Source organism: Herpailurus yagouaroundi, unplaced genomic scaffold, assembly GCF_014898765.1.
Source record: "Herpailurus yagouaroundi ecotype Mexico unplaced genomic scaffold, PumYag 188, whole genome shotgun sequence".
In the NCBI taxonomy this organism is placed as follows: Eukaryota; Metazoa; Chordata; class Mammalia; order Carnivora; family Felidae; genus Herpailurus; species Herpailurus yagouaroundi.
In genome coordinates, this window is record NW_024412419.1 from 30,830,999 (window position 1) to 30,845,846 (window position 14,848).

Here is a 14,848-nt window from a genome sequence, read left to right on the forward strand (position 1 = left end):
TCCCTAATTATACATATTTGACTTTGAAATATTATTCAGTAAAAAAATGCCTCCACTTTTATGCATACGCTTAGTTCCAACAGTTTCTACCTTGATTCTGTCCTGTCCTGGCCCCTCAGGCCTCTGCCCAAATGTACTGCAAGGAATATTCCTCCTTCTCATCTCCAAAGAGCCATCATTCAAGTCTGGTCTCTCTAGTCTTAGTGGTCCTGTTGTAACCAAATTCAGTGACCATCTTCTACTCCCAAAGACTAGCTTCTGCTCCTCTGTCTCTTTACTCACTTCCCTTACAATGACTTCAGGCACTGCAACAGAAACTGCCTTCTTACATGTAAACAATGACAACCCCAGAGTCAGATTCAGAAGTTTCTATTCCTACCTGGCCTTTTTTCCAACTTATCTCAGTGGTCAGTGAAGTTTAGTATCTCGACTACTCAGAAACTTTTCTTCCTCACATCTTATCTAAGAAATCAGGATGACAGCTGCTATGCCTTCCAGGACTGTGGTAAGGATTACATGAGAAAAGACGAGTAAAGCATCCATCATGAAGCCTGGCACGTGGAACTTAGGAGGCTCTCACCGGGCAGCCATTTGGAGTCAGCTCTTCTCTAACCTTTGTTCAGATTCACTGCACTCATCTCCTCATTGGTATCTCCTATATTCCTTTAGTGTGTCCTCTTTTCCCACGCTTCCCTCTGATTTTCCTCCATGAGCTCTTCTCTTACTGTACCTTTTTCCTTTTTGAGACTGCATGCGTGGCCTGATAGAAGCAGCCTTTTTTCACACATTCCACTCTACAATTTCTACTCATTCTACAATACTCTGCACGATCTAACCAATTCAAACATGTCACTCTACTTCATACACTTCCCTAAGGAATTTTCATCTTCAGGATAAAACAGAAACCAATGAATTAAGTTTAACCTGATTCATCTGCTCTGTCCTGCCTATTTCCTAATCTAGTACTCCTCATCTAGGGGGAGCTGGAATCCCAGCATCAGTTGTGGGGCTCTTAAAACAACACGCCTCTATCCTACAGACCCCATTGTGACCTAAGTTTCCTGTGTAGTTCATGTATAAAATACACTCACTTTTCAATCACCAGTCCTTTCCCAAGCTCTTGTATATGTTTCTAATAACTCTTTGCTCTCAATTCTTATGCCACAGCACTCTTTTTTTCTAAGTTAAACATCTCACATTAGTGCTAAGCAACAGGGAAATATGGGATTTTTGTGAAAGAACTTCAGAAGCTTTTATTCTAAGGTGCCTCAGTATAGCAAAATCTTGTGACCAGGATATCAAGCCAATAGCCCAAAGGCTTGGTTTTGCCATTAATTTATGGAAGACCAAAGGGGTTACAGAAACAACTAAATGATAAGATTGCAATCTATGGATGGAGGTCACTTTAAGTACTATCAAAAGAACAAGGGAGTTATTTCTTTCTCTCTTGATCTACTATTTTACTCTTCACGGGTACAATATATTAGGAAAAATCCCTGATCTAAAAATAATTAAATCTGGATTTAATTCTAATGTTGCTTACGAATTTGCTCGGTGACTTGAGTCAAGTTACTACTTAACCATTATAAGTCTCAACTATCTCATTATGTACAGATCTACTAAAATATCTCACTGGAATATTGTGATAATCACTGGGTTCATTCATTCACTCATTCTTACATCACTGAATATAACATATTCAGTGAGTACAACATATACAGAGTATAACATATTGTGCTGGGCACGGTAGGGCACACAAAAGACCATGAGCATTGTCTTCTCTAAACAGATCATGAATTCCTTGAGGACACCATGATATTAAGGTAGAATGATATACACACCATTAGACAGGTCTGAAAAGTGGTTTGGCATTCGACCAATAAAATAACTTCTGGGTAAGAGGAAAATTCAGGAAAGGCAGCTGTTGAGCTAGGTCTGAAAAAAGCATGGAGGAGGGACACCAATAAGAGCAAAGGTAGAGGGAACAATCGGGTGTTCAGGGAATGCTAAATAGAACAGATTGTTGGAAATGAGAATATATAAAGGTTTCCTAGTGGGGAGCGATATAATCAGAGTTGTGTATTAAGCTCTAGTGAAATAAGATGATCTGACTGTAGTGTAAAAGATGAGGTAAAGTATGGGAACCAGGATACTGGTTAGGAGGTTAACACAGTGGTCCAAGTGATAACGTGGTCCCAAAGAAGATAATACACAACTCATTACTACTGGTAAACTCTGTCTCCAGTAATATATTTTAATTTTCTTAAGTGTAGGAATGTTTGTAGTCTTTAGTGTATAATTTGTGTCCTAGGATGATGTCATATACCTCATAGAAACATAAGGAACAAGTAGTAAAATGCCCTCTTATTGCCTTAAAATACATACCTCCTCTGTGGGAAGGGGTACATATTCAGTCTGTAGGAGTCTTGGAACTGAGAGGCCAGGTCCTGGCAGAGATACATTTGATAGACGTCTCTTTCTTACTCCACTACAGTTATTTGGAATCTTGAAGGCACATCGTTTATGATAATTTAATCCACAGCCTAAATATATTTTAAAAGGTAAAAAAATAGATTAAAGAAACTTAGATATATAAGTATGTTACATAAAAAATAGATGCTTCTTTTATTTAATTTACTTTCTCTGGCAGCAATAGTTATCCGAATTAAGAACCTGAATGAAAAACTAAGCAGAAGCCAAAAAATTCAGTGTAAATTATTGGGCTCCACCCCAGACCGACTGAATCAGAAATTCTGGGGATAGGTCCTAGCAAAGTATGTTTAACAAGTCCTCAAGGTGATTCTGATACATGGTAAAGTTTGAGAACAATTAGCTTAAAGCACTTCAGCAAACTGTAGACTGTGTACCAAATTCCTCCCATGATATATAAAAATTGTATGAAATCCAAATTTCAGTGTTCATAATTAATTTTATTAAAACACAGCATGTTGTTCATTTCTCTACATCTTGTTTATAGCTTCCCTGGCCCAAAGCAGATTTAAGTAGCTGTGACAGAGACTATTAACCAATAGTACTTAAAAATTTACTCTCTGGCCCTCTGCAGAAAAACTTTATTGACCCTCCACCTTAGAGTACTCAGAAGACTAATCAGAAATGTGCACCTGCTTCCTACCCCTTAGCAATTCTAACGCAGAAAAACTAGATCTGTCCAGTTCTAAACACTGGTTACTACCTAGTCACCAACCAATGATCTTATTCTTTCATTAACGATTAGAGAATGCAAATGCAAAATCCCCTTTCAAAAGACACCAAAACTCAGAACACATACCTTCACATTTCAGTCCTTGACGTACCAATCCCCAGAGCATCTCACCACAATAATCACAAAAAGTAGGAGCTTTGTAAGAATGTACATAGAGAGTATGTGGACGAATCTGGAAGTCTTCTACTGTGGCCAAAGCTTTTAAAAAAGACAAGTACCAAAATAAAACGTATATCTGCAATTACAATAATATTAAGAATGTTGACCATACTCATTTATGTCAAAGTATGTGGAATCTTTTTTTCTTTGTAAGTTTCATTCATCATAAACTATTCTCGGCATTTAATATTGTGGGTTTCAAACTATTTTAGGAAGTTCCTCAGGTCCAAATAATTTGAGCTCCAAAAGGAGGTCTGTGGGTAGATATTTCAACCTCCAAAAGAATATTCTCATAGTGACAAGATCACAAATAGTTGTTAGGTCTAAAACTGTTTAACTTATAACACACTGGGAAATAGAACACTAAAGTAAAAACAAACAAACAAAAAACAAACAAAAAAACCCAAAAAACTGTGGAACTTAACCTCAATGGTAAACACAATGAGCTCTAACAGGATCTCAGTACAAGCTCTTTCCAGAGTCTGTTCTCCATAGTCCTGGTAGTTAAGAAAAAGAGACTCTAAAAAACAGCAGCTATCAAATGGGAAGGATCGAGGACTAATAAGGAAAGGTGAGGGGAGAGAGAATCTCAAGAACAGGTGACAAAGATGAGTCTGAAAAGAGGAAAAATTGGTGGCAGGACTCTGAACTCTTGGCTGGCTTTCCTTTTCCTTCTCTTCCTTCCTCTCACACCCTTCTCTCTCTCCCTCCCTCCTTTCCTGTCAAACAAGAAATTCTGCAGGCCTACTAGGTGCACTCTCTGTTCCTTTACATTCCTCACTAAATCCTGCCCACCTGCTATTGGATGAGATCAGAAACAGAAGGAGCTAAGGAACAACAGGTGGCAAGAACGGGTGAGGGGGGGGAAAGGAGAGAGGTAAGAAAATGTCCACTGAGAACACATAGGGAAGGAGCATTATTTAAACCATGGGAATGATCAGCACTGCAGTTTTCTCTTCCACATCTTCATTACTTCTCCTTTTTTCCTGATTTTCTTTTTTGAGCCTCAATTCTCTTCCATGCTCTTCATAGAAATGGGGATAAGCGAACTGAATTTTAGTATAATTGTTTTATTTCAATTTATTTCAAAGAGTATATATTCTTCTACCAGTTCAAATGATAATTCCCTTAGCTTAGTAACACTCAAATAAACAATTCAGGGCTTATTCTCCTACTGTGTCACCTGTGATATAACCTTCCTGAAAGTAAAAATCACCTGGTAGCCGTTACAATAGATGAAAGAAGTTAAGCAACTATAGTATAAAGACTAAGTATAACAGAACACGGCATTTAGCACAAAAAATAATGCTTGTTGGGAAAAAAAAGGCAACAAAATAAAAGAAGCCACTTACCTGAAAGAACAACTTCTACTAGGTCTCCTTCATGTATTTCATCTGCAGAGGTAATCAGCTGCAAAATATTTTCTGAGTTCATGTCATGGCGAAAGAGAAGAATTTTGTCATACATGCCAAAGAATCCACACTCTGGAAACTACAAGAAAACAGTCTTATATCAGTATACCCACAGGTTTCCAGTTTTATAAGTAAATGTCTCAATCTTATGAAATAATTTTAAGTGTAGTTTTTAGCCTAACACGGTCTGAAAACAACTGTATTAATATCTAAAAGATCAACCATGGACTCAAGCATCCTTGGTTAATTGTCAAGCTCAAAAACAAAACAGCAAACTTAAATATAATCATTATCTTTAGTAAAAGCTCATGTCTCTTAAAAACACAGGATTTCTTTATTCAGTTATTGATGAAGAATATAATCTTGAACTTAGCTGCTACTCTATCTCACACAGCCTGAGAGATCAGCATTCTTTCCTGTCCTCTAGAACCGAGCTTCCTCTCTAGCTACTAGCCACATGCAGTTATTTTAATTAAAATTAAATAAAATTAAAAGTTCAGTTCCTCAGTCACTCTAGCTACATTACATGTGCTCGATCACCACCTTGGCTACTGGCTTGGCTACCATTTTGGAATGTGCAGATATAGAACACTTTCACCATCACAGGAAACTCTACTGAATAGTGCTGGTAGAAGGTTAGCAATTCCCAAACTATAGTCACAAGAGTATCAATTCCAACATTTTTGACAAATGCACCTACAGCCTCCAGCATTTACCTAATACTTTCCTCTTAAAAAACCTTTGGCCAGAGCAGGAGACTTGCAGATCTGTTCATATATACCCTATGTATATTATTTCAAGGCTTCTACAGTTTGTGACTACAGAGCTGACACTTTGGGGACTGGCATACCAAGGACTAAAAATATGAAGGTATGAGCTCTAAAAGTTTTTATAGTTAATAAAGTTATGTAAGGGAAACTTGTAAGTCTTCGCCTCACAAAATAACTGTTTAATTTCTAAATCAAAATCAAGACCATCTTCTAAAATATCAGTGCCTTGGGAAATGCTGCTCAAAGTATTTCAAATTTCTTTAGTTTATCTCGGGATTGTATACTCTTGTTGACTTATTTTGGCTCCTCATAGAGTATCCTTTGATGGACTACATAGTATGTCACTGGTCTGCACTGAATGGTCTGATATGTATGTCATACTAAACCATAAATGTATCTATTGCAGGGATGTTGCTGAGGATACGGACCTACTTCATATGGTAGCCCTTCTTTGTGAGGACTCATAAAAGACACTTATCTGGTTGGTTTTAGAATATGAACAATTTGATCATGTAACTAATCATGTTTACTTTGCCCACTGGAAAAAGCAAAGTCAAATATGTAGTTCACTTCCAGCGTGAGTCTAGGATCTTAGGCATGTGTTTTAGGTGGAGATACTTTCTCCTTATCTTCTGAATTTAATTTTCCCATTAAAAATTCTTGTATATTTCTCTAAAAAGGTCTAAATTTTATTGGAAAATATTAAATTAAAAAAATTGAAAATAATGACTTAATTAGAAATTTGAGTTGATTTGAATTTTTTTAAACGTGAGTAAATAATGAAAAAGTACAGAAATATTCAGAATCTTTATATTAGTTCACCTTTCAATTATCTGAGTTACCAATAATACTTCTAAAACTTTATAATATGCTTTAAACATATACCTAACAGTACATAATTTTCAACTGAAAATATAAAAGTAGGGGTGCCTGGGTGGCTCAGTTTGTTGAGTGCACAACTTCAGCTCAGGTCATGATCTCACGGTTGGTGGGTTCAAGCCCCGCATCAGGCTCTCTGCTGTCAGCACAGAACCCACTTTGGATCCTCTGTTCCCCACTCCCCTTCTCAAAATAAACAAACTTAAAAGAAAAGTACAGAATCAAAAATGGAGTTTTATTTAATATTAAAACTTGAAATTAAAATTTTATGAAGTATCATCAAATTAGAAAATCTCCATAAATTAGTTGCAACAATTCTTAAGTATTAACAAAAAAGATTCCACTGTCCATCCTTATAAAAATATCTAACAAAATATTTGTATGAATAAAATTCCTTTTAAAAATTCACATTTCTGCATGTCTTCTATGTGCAAGGCATTGGCCCCATGGTTTCTAAAGGTAAGACAGCCCCTCCCCTCCCAGAAACTTACAATCTAGTAGGAAGATGGAAATAAAACAAATATATAACCTGATAATGGAAATGACAAAAATGAAAAATAAATAAAATTCTAGAAGAGGGAATAAAAAACTTTAACTGGGAAGGTGGAATGCCACTTTAACAGTGATATTTGAAGAGAGTCATAAAAAGAAAAGCAGGGTTTTTCTATGGGCAGAAAGTGAAAGTGAAAGTACAAGGGTCATAGCTGAGAAAATACAAGGTAAATGGGACAAAGTAAGTGGACCCCTATGACTGAAGAATGAGGGGACGGCTGTGCAGAAAGAGGACAAAAATGCACACAGGAGCTCAAAGGGGGCTATACTTAAAGAAACTCGGGAGTCAACAGAATGGGGTTCAGGCTTTGCCACCTACTAACTATAGAACCTTAGATAAGCTACTTAACCTCCCTATGCTCAGCTTCTTGTCTATAAATTTGGAATAAAAAGGGTACTGGCTTTATAGGATTCTTGTTAAAATTAAATTACTTGATGTTATAAAATAGTACCATGATCAGTAAATGCTAGGGGCTCATATCCCATACGTTAGGGGGTGGGGAGGAGAGACAAAGAATACCAGAACAAGGCAGTGACATGATCAAATCTGTATCTTAAAAAGAAACAGGATGAGACCAGAGCAAGCTCCTAAAGAAGGCTGAAGCCATTGGTCAGGAAAGAGGCATCAGGGTCTGGACTATTCAGTAAGAAGACGGAAAGCAAGACAAGAAAGAACACTTCTAAAATCTATCTTTGGCAAATTACAGGGATCATTAGCATTGTTTTGACCAGCCCAGAAGTCCCAATAACTAAAGAGCTAAATAAACACATTAATGACAGAAGAAAAACGTTTAAAAATGTGTGGAATGAGTCATGGACATCTGAATTTCAAGTTTACTTTTACATTATTCAATACATTTGTTATGTATACTCTTTTTAAAAAACAGATTTTGTTTTTAAGAACAGTTTTAGTTACAGAAAAACTGGGATAATACATACAGATCTCATATACCCCACACCTAGTTTCCCCTATTATCAACATCTTATATTAGTATGGTACATTAATTACAACTTAATGAACTAACATTGATACATTCTCATTAACTAAAGTCCATACTTTATTCAAGTTTCCTGAGTTTTTACTCAATTTCCTTTTTATGTCCCAGGATCCTACACAGGATACCACATTATCTTTCACTGTGATGTCTTCTTAGGCCACTTTTGGCTGTGACAATGCTTTCTCAGACTTTGCTGTATTGTGTGAGGATGCCACCATTAAAATATATCTGATGTTTTTCTCATAATTAAAATGGAATTATGAGTTTTGGGGAAGAAGACCACAAAGGTAAAGTGCCATTCTCCTCACATCATATCAAGTGTACCTACTACCAACATGATTTATTGCTACTGATGTAGACCTTGATTATCTGGCTAAGGTAGTATTTGTCAAGTTTCTTCACTGCAAAGCTATTTCCTCTGAACCCCTAATACTGTGCTCTTTGGAAGGAAGTCGCCGTGTGCAGTCCACCCTTAAGGAATGGCAAGTTACATTCCTTCTCCTTGAAGGCAGAGTATCTATATAAATTATTGGGAGTTCTTCTGCATGTGAGATTTATCTATTTTCCCCCATTTATTTATTCATCTAATCATTTTTAAACACACACACGCACGGCCTCACAGATATTTACTAATACTCTGGGATACAATATACACTCTTTAAAAATAGAATTTTATTTATTTTTTAATAGGCAATTTTTTCACATGGGTCAAAATTTTTACAGTACAGAAGAGTAGAGTGCAAAATCTATGCCTGAGTTTCCAGTTATCCCTGCCATAGTCAACACTGTTGCCAATTTTCCCTAGCATCCTTCTGAAGATATTTTATGCATAAAATGTTCTTATTCTTTTTTAAATTTATTTTTGAGAGAGAGTGCATGGCACACATGTAGGAGAGGGGCAGAAAGAAAGAGGGAGGCAGAGGATCCAAAGCAGGCTCTGCATTGACAGCAGAGGGCCCGATGTGGGGCTCCAGCTCACGAACCACTAAATCATGACATGAGCCAAAGTTGGACACTTAACCAACTGAGCCACCCAGCCATCCCTCTTCCCTTTTTCTTTCCTTCTTTCTCTCCTTTCTTCCTTTCTTTCCTATTCTATTCTATTTTTTAATTTTTTTAATGCAATTTTTACAATTGCATAGTTTTATTTTACCAGTTTCCCACTGATGGGATATGGATCAAGGAATAAAACTAAGCCCAAACTGCTGAGTTCAAATCCTGATCATTTCACTTACTATTTAACTGTGGCTAACTTACTTAACCTCAGTTTCTCTATCTGTAAAATAGTACCCACTTCATAAGGCTGCCATCAGAATTAATGAATGAATACACATAAAAAGTTAGAACTCCTGATCCATTTTGGGCACTCTATAAATCTTAGCTACTGTTTCAAATCTTTTTTTTAAGTTTATTTATTTTGAGAGAAAGTGTGTGTGGGTGCATGTGCACACACGAGCAGGGGAGGGGCAGAGAGCTAGGGGGAGAAAGAATCCCAAGTAGGCTACACACTCAGAGTGGAGCCCAATGTGGGGCTCAAAACCACCAACTGTGAGATCATGACCTGAGCTAAAATCAAGAGTCAGAGGTTTAACCGACAGCCACCCAGGTGTCCCTCAAATCCTTTATTACAAACAACACCCAATATATAATCTTACATACTTACTTTTTCTACTTTTTGAGTATATGATTAGGACTACTTCCTAAAAGTAGATTTGCTAGGTCTAAGAACATCCACATTTGACATTTTTAGATATTGCCAAAATTCTCTTTATAGAGGTCATACCAAGTTATATTTCCATAAGTAATAAACTGAGTGCTTGTTTTTTCCACATTCTAGTTTATAGTGTTGTATTAGCTTAGGCCGCATAACAAAATATAGACTGAGTAGCTTAAACAACACAAACTTATTTTCTCAAATTGCTGGGAGCTAGAGTCCTGAGACCAGGGTACTAGTATGGTCAAGTTCTAGTAAGAGGCCCCTTCCTGACTTGTAGACAGCAGCTTTCTTCACTAAGTGCCCAGATGAGCTCTCCTTCCAAAATGCACATGGGGAGAGAGAGAGAGAGACAAACCTCTTTCTCTCTTCCTCTTCTTATAAAGCCACCAATCCTATCAAACTACAACCCTATGACTTCATTTAACTTTAATTACTTCCTAAAAGTCCTATCTCCAAAGTCACACTAGGTGAAGCTTAGGGCTTCAACATATGGATGTAGGGGGTTGGGGTGGAGAGACACAATTTAATCCTTAGCAAATCTGTTAATATTAGGTAAAACATGGTATTTCAGTATAGTTTTAATTATGAGAAGTTGAACATTTTAAATGTTTGCTTATTTTTGAGAGACAGTGCATGCACACGAGCAAGAGGGGGCAGAGAGAGAAGAAGACATAGGATCTGAAGCAGGCTCTTCACTCTTAGGACACAGAGAGCTCCCCACTGTTGATGTGGGGCCTTGATGCAGGGCCGGAACTCATGGAACCATGAGATCACAACCTGAGCTGAAGTCAGGTGCTTAAATGACTGAGCTACTCAGGTGCCCCAAGAAGTTGAACATTTTTTACATGTTTAAGGGACATCTGTATTTCCTTTTCTACACTGGTTATTCATATTCTTTGCCCATTTCTAATGGATTGACAGATCTTTAAAACTCCAAATCCAACCATTCTTCAAAATGCATCTCATTATGTGGGAAATACTTAATAAGTCCTGGACAACATATCAAACACACACACAAAAAACACCCTGTTTATTTAACAGTATATATGTTGAGTTTCTCAAATGATCTGATGCAATAAAACATCCTATACAGAAAAAGGGAGCTTTACCAAAGCAACAGCGTTTACCTAAGCCAGACTCCAGCAGAATAAAGAACAAAAGAGAACTTTTTTTCCCTTTCAAAGTTGTATAATTTTAAGAGGAAGAAATATTCTAGCAAACTAATGAAAATCAGTTCTTGATTATATTTATGAATCCACTGTTTTCATTGGGCTTTCTCTTTATCATCCAGAATGCAAGTCTTAGCTAATAAAATGGTATAATGCTTTCTAAGCATTCTACTTTCATAGGGAAGAAAGCAATTTTGCAACAAGATTAAAAGAGCAGCAGAGGTGGTAACACGCTTAGTAACTGTCAGTTATTGTCAAGGGGTATTCATATCCTAAACTAAGGTTCTCAATCAGGGCAGTTTTTTCCCCCAGAAAGTATGTGGTGATGTCTTGAGACACTTGGGTTGTTACAATGTGATGTACTGGCATCAAGGGGGTAGAGACCAGGGGTGTGGCTAAACATCCTCTGAGGCACAGGACACTTCAGAGAACAAAGAATTATCCATCCCAAAATGTTGACAGTGCTGAAACTGAGAAACCCTGCTCTGGGCAACAAAGGGGTCAAGAATATTGAGAGACTGGAAAATGTGGAAGGAAGTTAGCAAAGTTCTGAAAACTAGACATGCCCATATTTCCTTCCCTAGCCTACCTCAGCCTTGATTAAGAGAAGAAAAGAGGAAATGAAAGAAACAGCAAAAGAGCTAGCAAGGTAGCGCAAATAGGCCTTTAATTGGACTTCATTCCAAATTGCCCCAGGCATTTCTACACTTGCTTTCTACAGATTGTGCCAAATGAAGTCTTTTCCCAGTCCATATGGGAGAGTAATGGAATTTCATCGTAAGTGAAATTCTCACCCCTTATGCACTGCTCCCTTTGCCCACTTCACGAATTCTGTACATCTTTACTGTTGCAGTAAAGACAACTTCAATAATAAAAAACAGATCTTATCTTTCGATAGCCATTTTATGGAAGCTACTTTTGATAGTATTAATTTGTTTGTAATTAAAAGTTCCCAATACTTGCAAATAAAACTCCTTCAGGCAATACTATAACTTGAGAGATATTTAATGTGAACAGTTTAAAGTTCATGTCATAAAATTCATGTCATGTCATAAAATTCTATCAGTAAAATGTTAGATGAGGTAGTTTTCAAGTTTTTAATTCTACTTGGTCAAATACAATTTTTACACGTTAACAAGCTTCAGAATTTAACATTATCTGAACAAAAATTTATTACTGTACACCTTTTTAAAGGACTATGGGATTTTCTAGGTGCAAAGGGAAACCACTGGAGTGTTTCAATGGACATCTAATTTTAATAAAAACAGTTTACATCGAAACATAATGAGTAAAATGCAATAATCTTAATTAGAATAGATAACTGTACACATACACACACACACACACACACACACACCCATGTAACTACCACCCAGCTCAAGATATAGAACATTCTCAGTGCCACAGGTTTATCTGTATTCACTTAATTTGAGAAGCTGAATACTAAGGTAATTTTAAAGTCTGATGTCAAGTAAATCATAGAAAGTCTAATAATAAACCAGGTCATAGTAAATAAGCTCCACAAGGGCAAGGGCATTCTCTTTTCATGCTCCCTACTGGACATCCAGTACCTAGAACTTGGTATTTAACTTACTGGAAAAAAAAAAAAAAACCTGTTGATTACAGAACAAAGGTAACGAGTTTCACACTAATATAATTCCCAGAAACAAATATACTATTTAACATCATTTTTAGGGAAAGTATGTAGTTGAAGAGAAGAATTTCAAAGACTATTTCTTTTATTCATGTATTTTGTTTATTTATTTATTTTTGAGATAGAGAGTACAGGCAGCGAAGGGGCAGAGAGAAAGGGAGGGAGAATCCCAAGCAGGCTCTGTACTGTCAGCACAGAGCCCAATGCGGGGCTTGAACTCACAAACCCTGACATCATGACCTGAGCCAAGATCAAGAGTAGGACACTTAATTGACTGAGCCACCCAGGGGCTCCCAATGACTATTTTTATATACAGATAGTAGGCACTAGAGTCTAGATGAGTCAATGAGAAAATTATTCAATGTTTACTCTGAATTTATTCTTTAAAATTTTTTTTTTTCAACGTTTATTTATTTTTGGGACAGAGAGAGACAGAGCATGAACGGGCGAGGGGCAGAGAGAGAGGGAGACACAGAATCGGAAACAGGCTCCAGGCTCTGAGCCATCAGCCCAGAGCCCGACGCGGGGCTCGAACTCACGGAGCGCGAGATCGTGACCTGGCTGAAGTCGGACGCTCAACCGACTGCGCCACCCAGGCGCCCCTACTCTGAATTTATTCTTAAAAAAATTTTTTTAAAATGTGTATTTGTTTTTAAGAGAGAGAGAGAGAGAGTGCACTCCAGCGGGGAGAAGCAGAAAGAGAAGGAAAGAGAATCTGAAGCAGGCTCCAGGCTCTGAGCTGTCAGCACAGTGACCAACACAGGGCTCGAACTCACAAACCCCAAGATCATGACCTCAGCACAAGTCAGACGCTTAACCGACTGAGCCACCCAGGTGCCCATACTCTGAACTTATTCTTCACTTTCATTATTAATCTCCAACCCAGGATTTTCTGGATATGACATAGTAGAGGAGCTGCTTCATTTAACACCATTTCTCTTTGACACAAACCAGAGTGATCTTTTTCCATTACCTTTTTTCCTTGTTTTGCTATTAGTTCTGATTATCTTTCATTCAAACTTCCTGGAACTTTCTAGTCTATCCAACATCTTAACCTGAATATCCAGAAGAATTAAAAAAAAAAAAAAAATCTTTCTTCCGGTTTGAGCCTCCAGATTAGTAATGGTTGCCTGGCACTATTTTGCCAAGACAAAAATGCAGGCTAGATGTCACCTAGCCACTGCAACACAGCTGTAGTAGAAAGAATAGAGCAGAAAAAAAAAAACAAACAAAACAAACAAACAAACAAAAAACCCAACACATAATGACAACCGGTTTCCAGAAGACAAAAGATACAGCTGGGGTTTTCGCTCTACTTTGGCAGGACCTGAAAATTATACCTAATCCATGTCTGCAGAAACAATGTATTCAGTTGGCAAGTAGACCAAAATCACTCCTAAACTAGGATACATAACCAAAGACTCTTTAGGTCTAGTGTCATGTAAATGGTCAAAACTAAAAACAAATGTTTTAAATCAGCTAAAAGCAGAGTCTGCTCTAGTAAGATTCATTTCAATTTCAGTAAACACCATCACAGCTTAAAATGAATTGCTGTTGGCCAATTTCCTTTCCTACTCCTATTACATCTATTATATTCATTCAACAAATTAACACAATAGCAATAGCATCACAGTGCTATTTTCTAAGCTTCTTGGCAATATGAAATCAAGAAGGTGGGGAACTAACACTCACTGAGAGTAGTTACTATGCACCAGGCATCATGTAAAGCACTCATCATAGGCTACCTCATTTAATTTCCTCAAAATTCCTAAAACGAGTAATCCCAGTCCTCTAATAAACACTTAATCTCTATTTTTTATAGTTTGTCATATGCTAAATACTAAAATCAAAAAGCATAAGTAAAGCAATGTCAGTGTATTGAAAGAATGCTATACATGCTTTGGTATTTACTAAAAATTTAAGAACACTACAGTATCGATGATCTTCCCAGATCAGAGAAATTTTAAAACTGAGTATTACTATTTTGAGGGTACTAATTATATGCCAGACACTGAATTAAGGGCTTGACATTTATCACCATAACTTTTTAATGAAGGTAGGAATCATGATCCCCCTTTTGCAGATCAAGATCTGAAGGGGCACCTGGGTGGCTCAGTTGGTTAAGTGTTTAACTCTTGATTTCAGCTCAGATCAAGATCTCACAGTTCATAGGATCGAGCCCCGTGTTGGGCTCTGTGCTGACAGTGTGAAGCCTGCTTAAGGTTCTCTCTCTCCCTTTCTCTCTGCCCTTCCCTCCCCCAAAATAAAACACACACACACACACACACACACACACACACACACACACACACACA

The 14,848-nt window shown here is 37.2% G+C and overlaps 1 protein-coding gene across 2 annotated transcripts in view; it reads right to left on the reverse strand.

Moving 5' to 3' along the window:
- Nucleotides 1-14,848, reverse strand: part of PRKD3 (protein kinase D3) — an 87,618-nt gene that overhangs the window by 41,885 nt on the left and 30,885 nt on the right. For both annotated transcript variants that reach the window (XM_040496517.1, XM_040496518.1), the window contains exons 3-5: nucleotides 4,735-4,873; nucleotides 3,290-3,421; nucleotides 2,386-2,543 (exon numbers count right to left, since the gene is read on the reverse strand). In XM_040496517.1, the coding sequence (XP_040352451.1) occupies nucleotides 2,386-2,543; nucleotides 3,290-3,421; nucleotides 4,735-4,873 (429 nt within the window). The remainder of the gene's footprint in view (nucleotides 1-2,385; nucleotides 2,544-3,289; nucleotides 3,422-4,734; nucleotides 4,874-14,848) is intronic.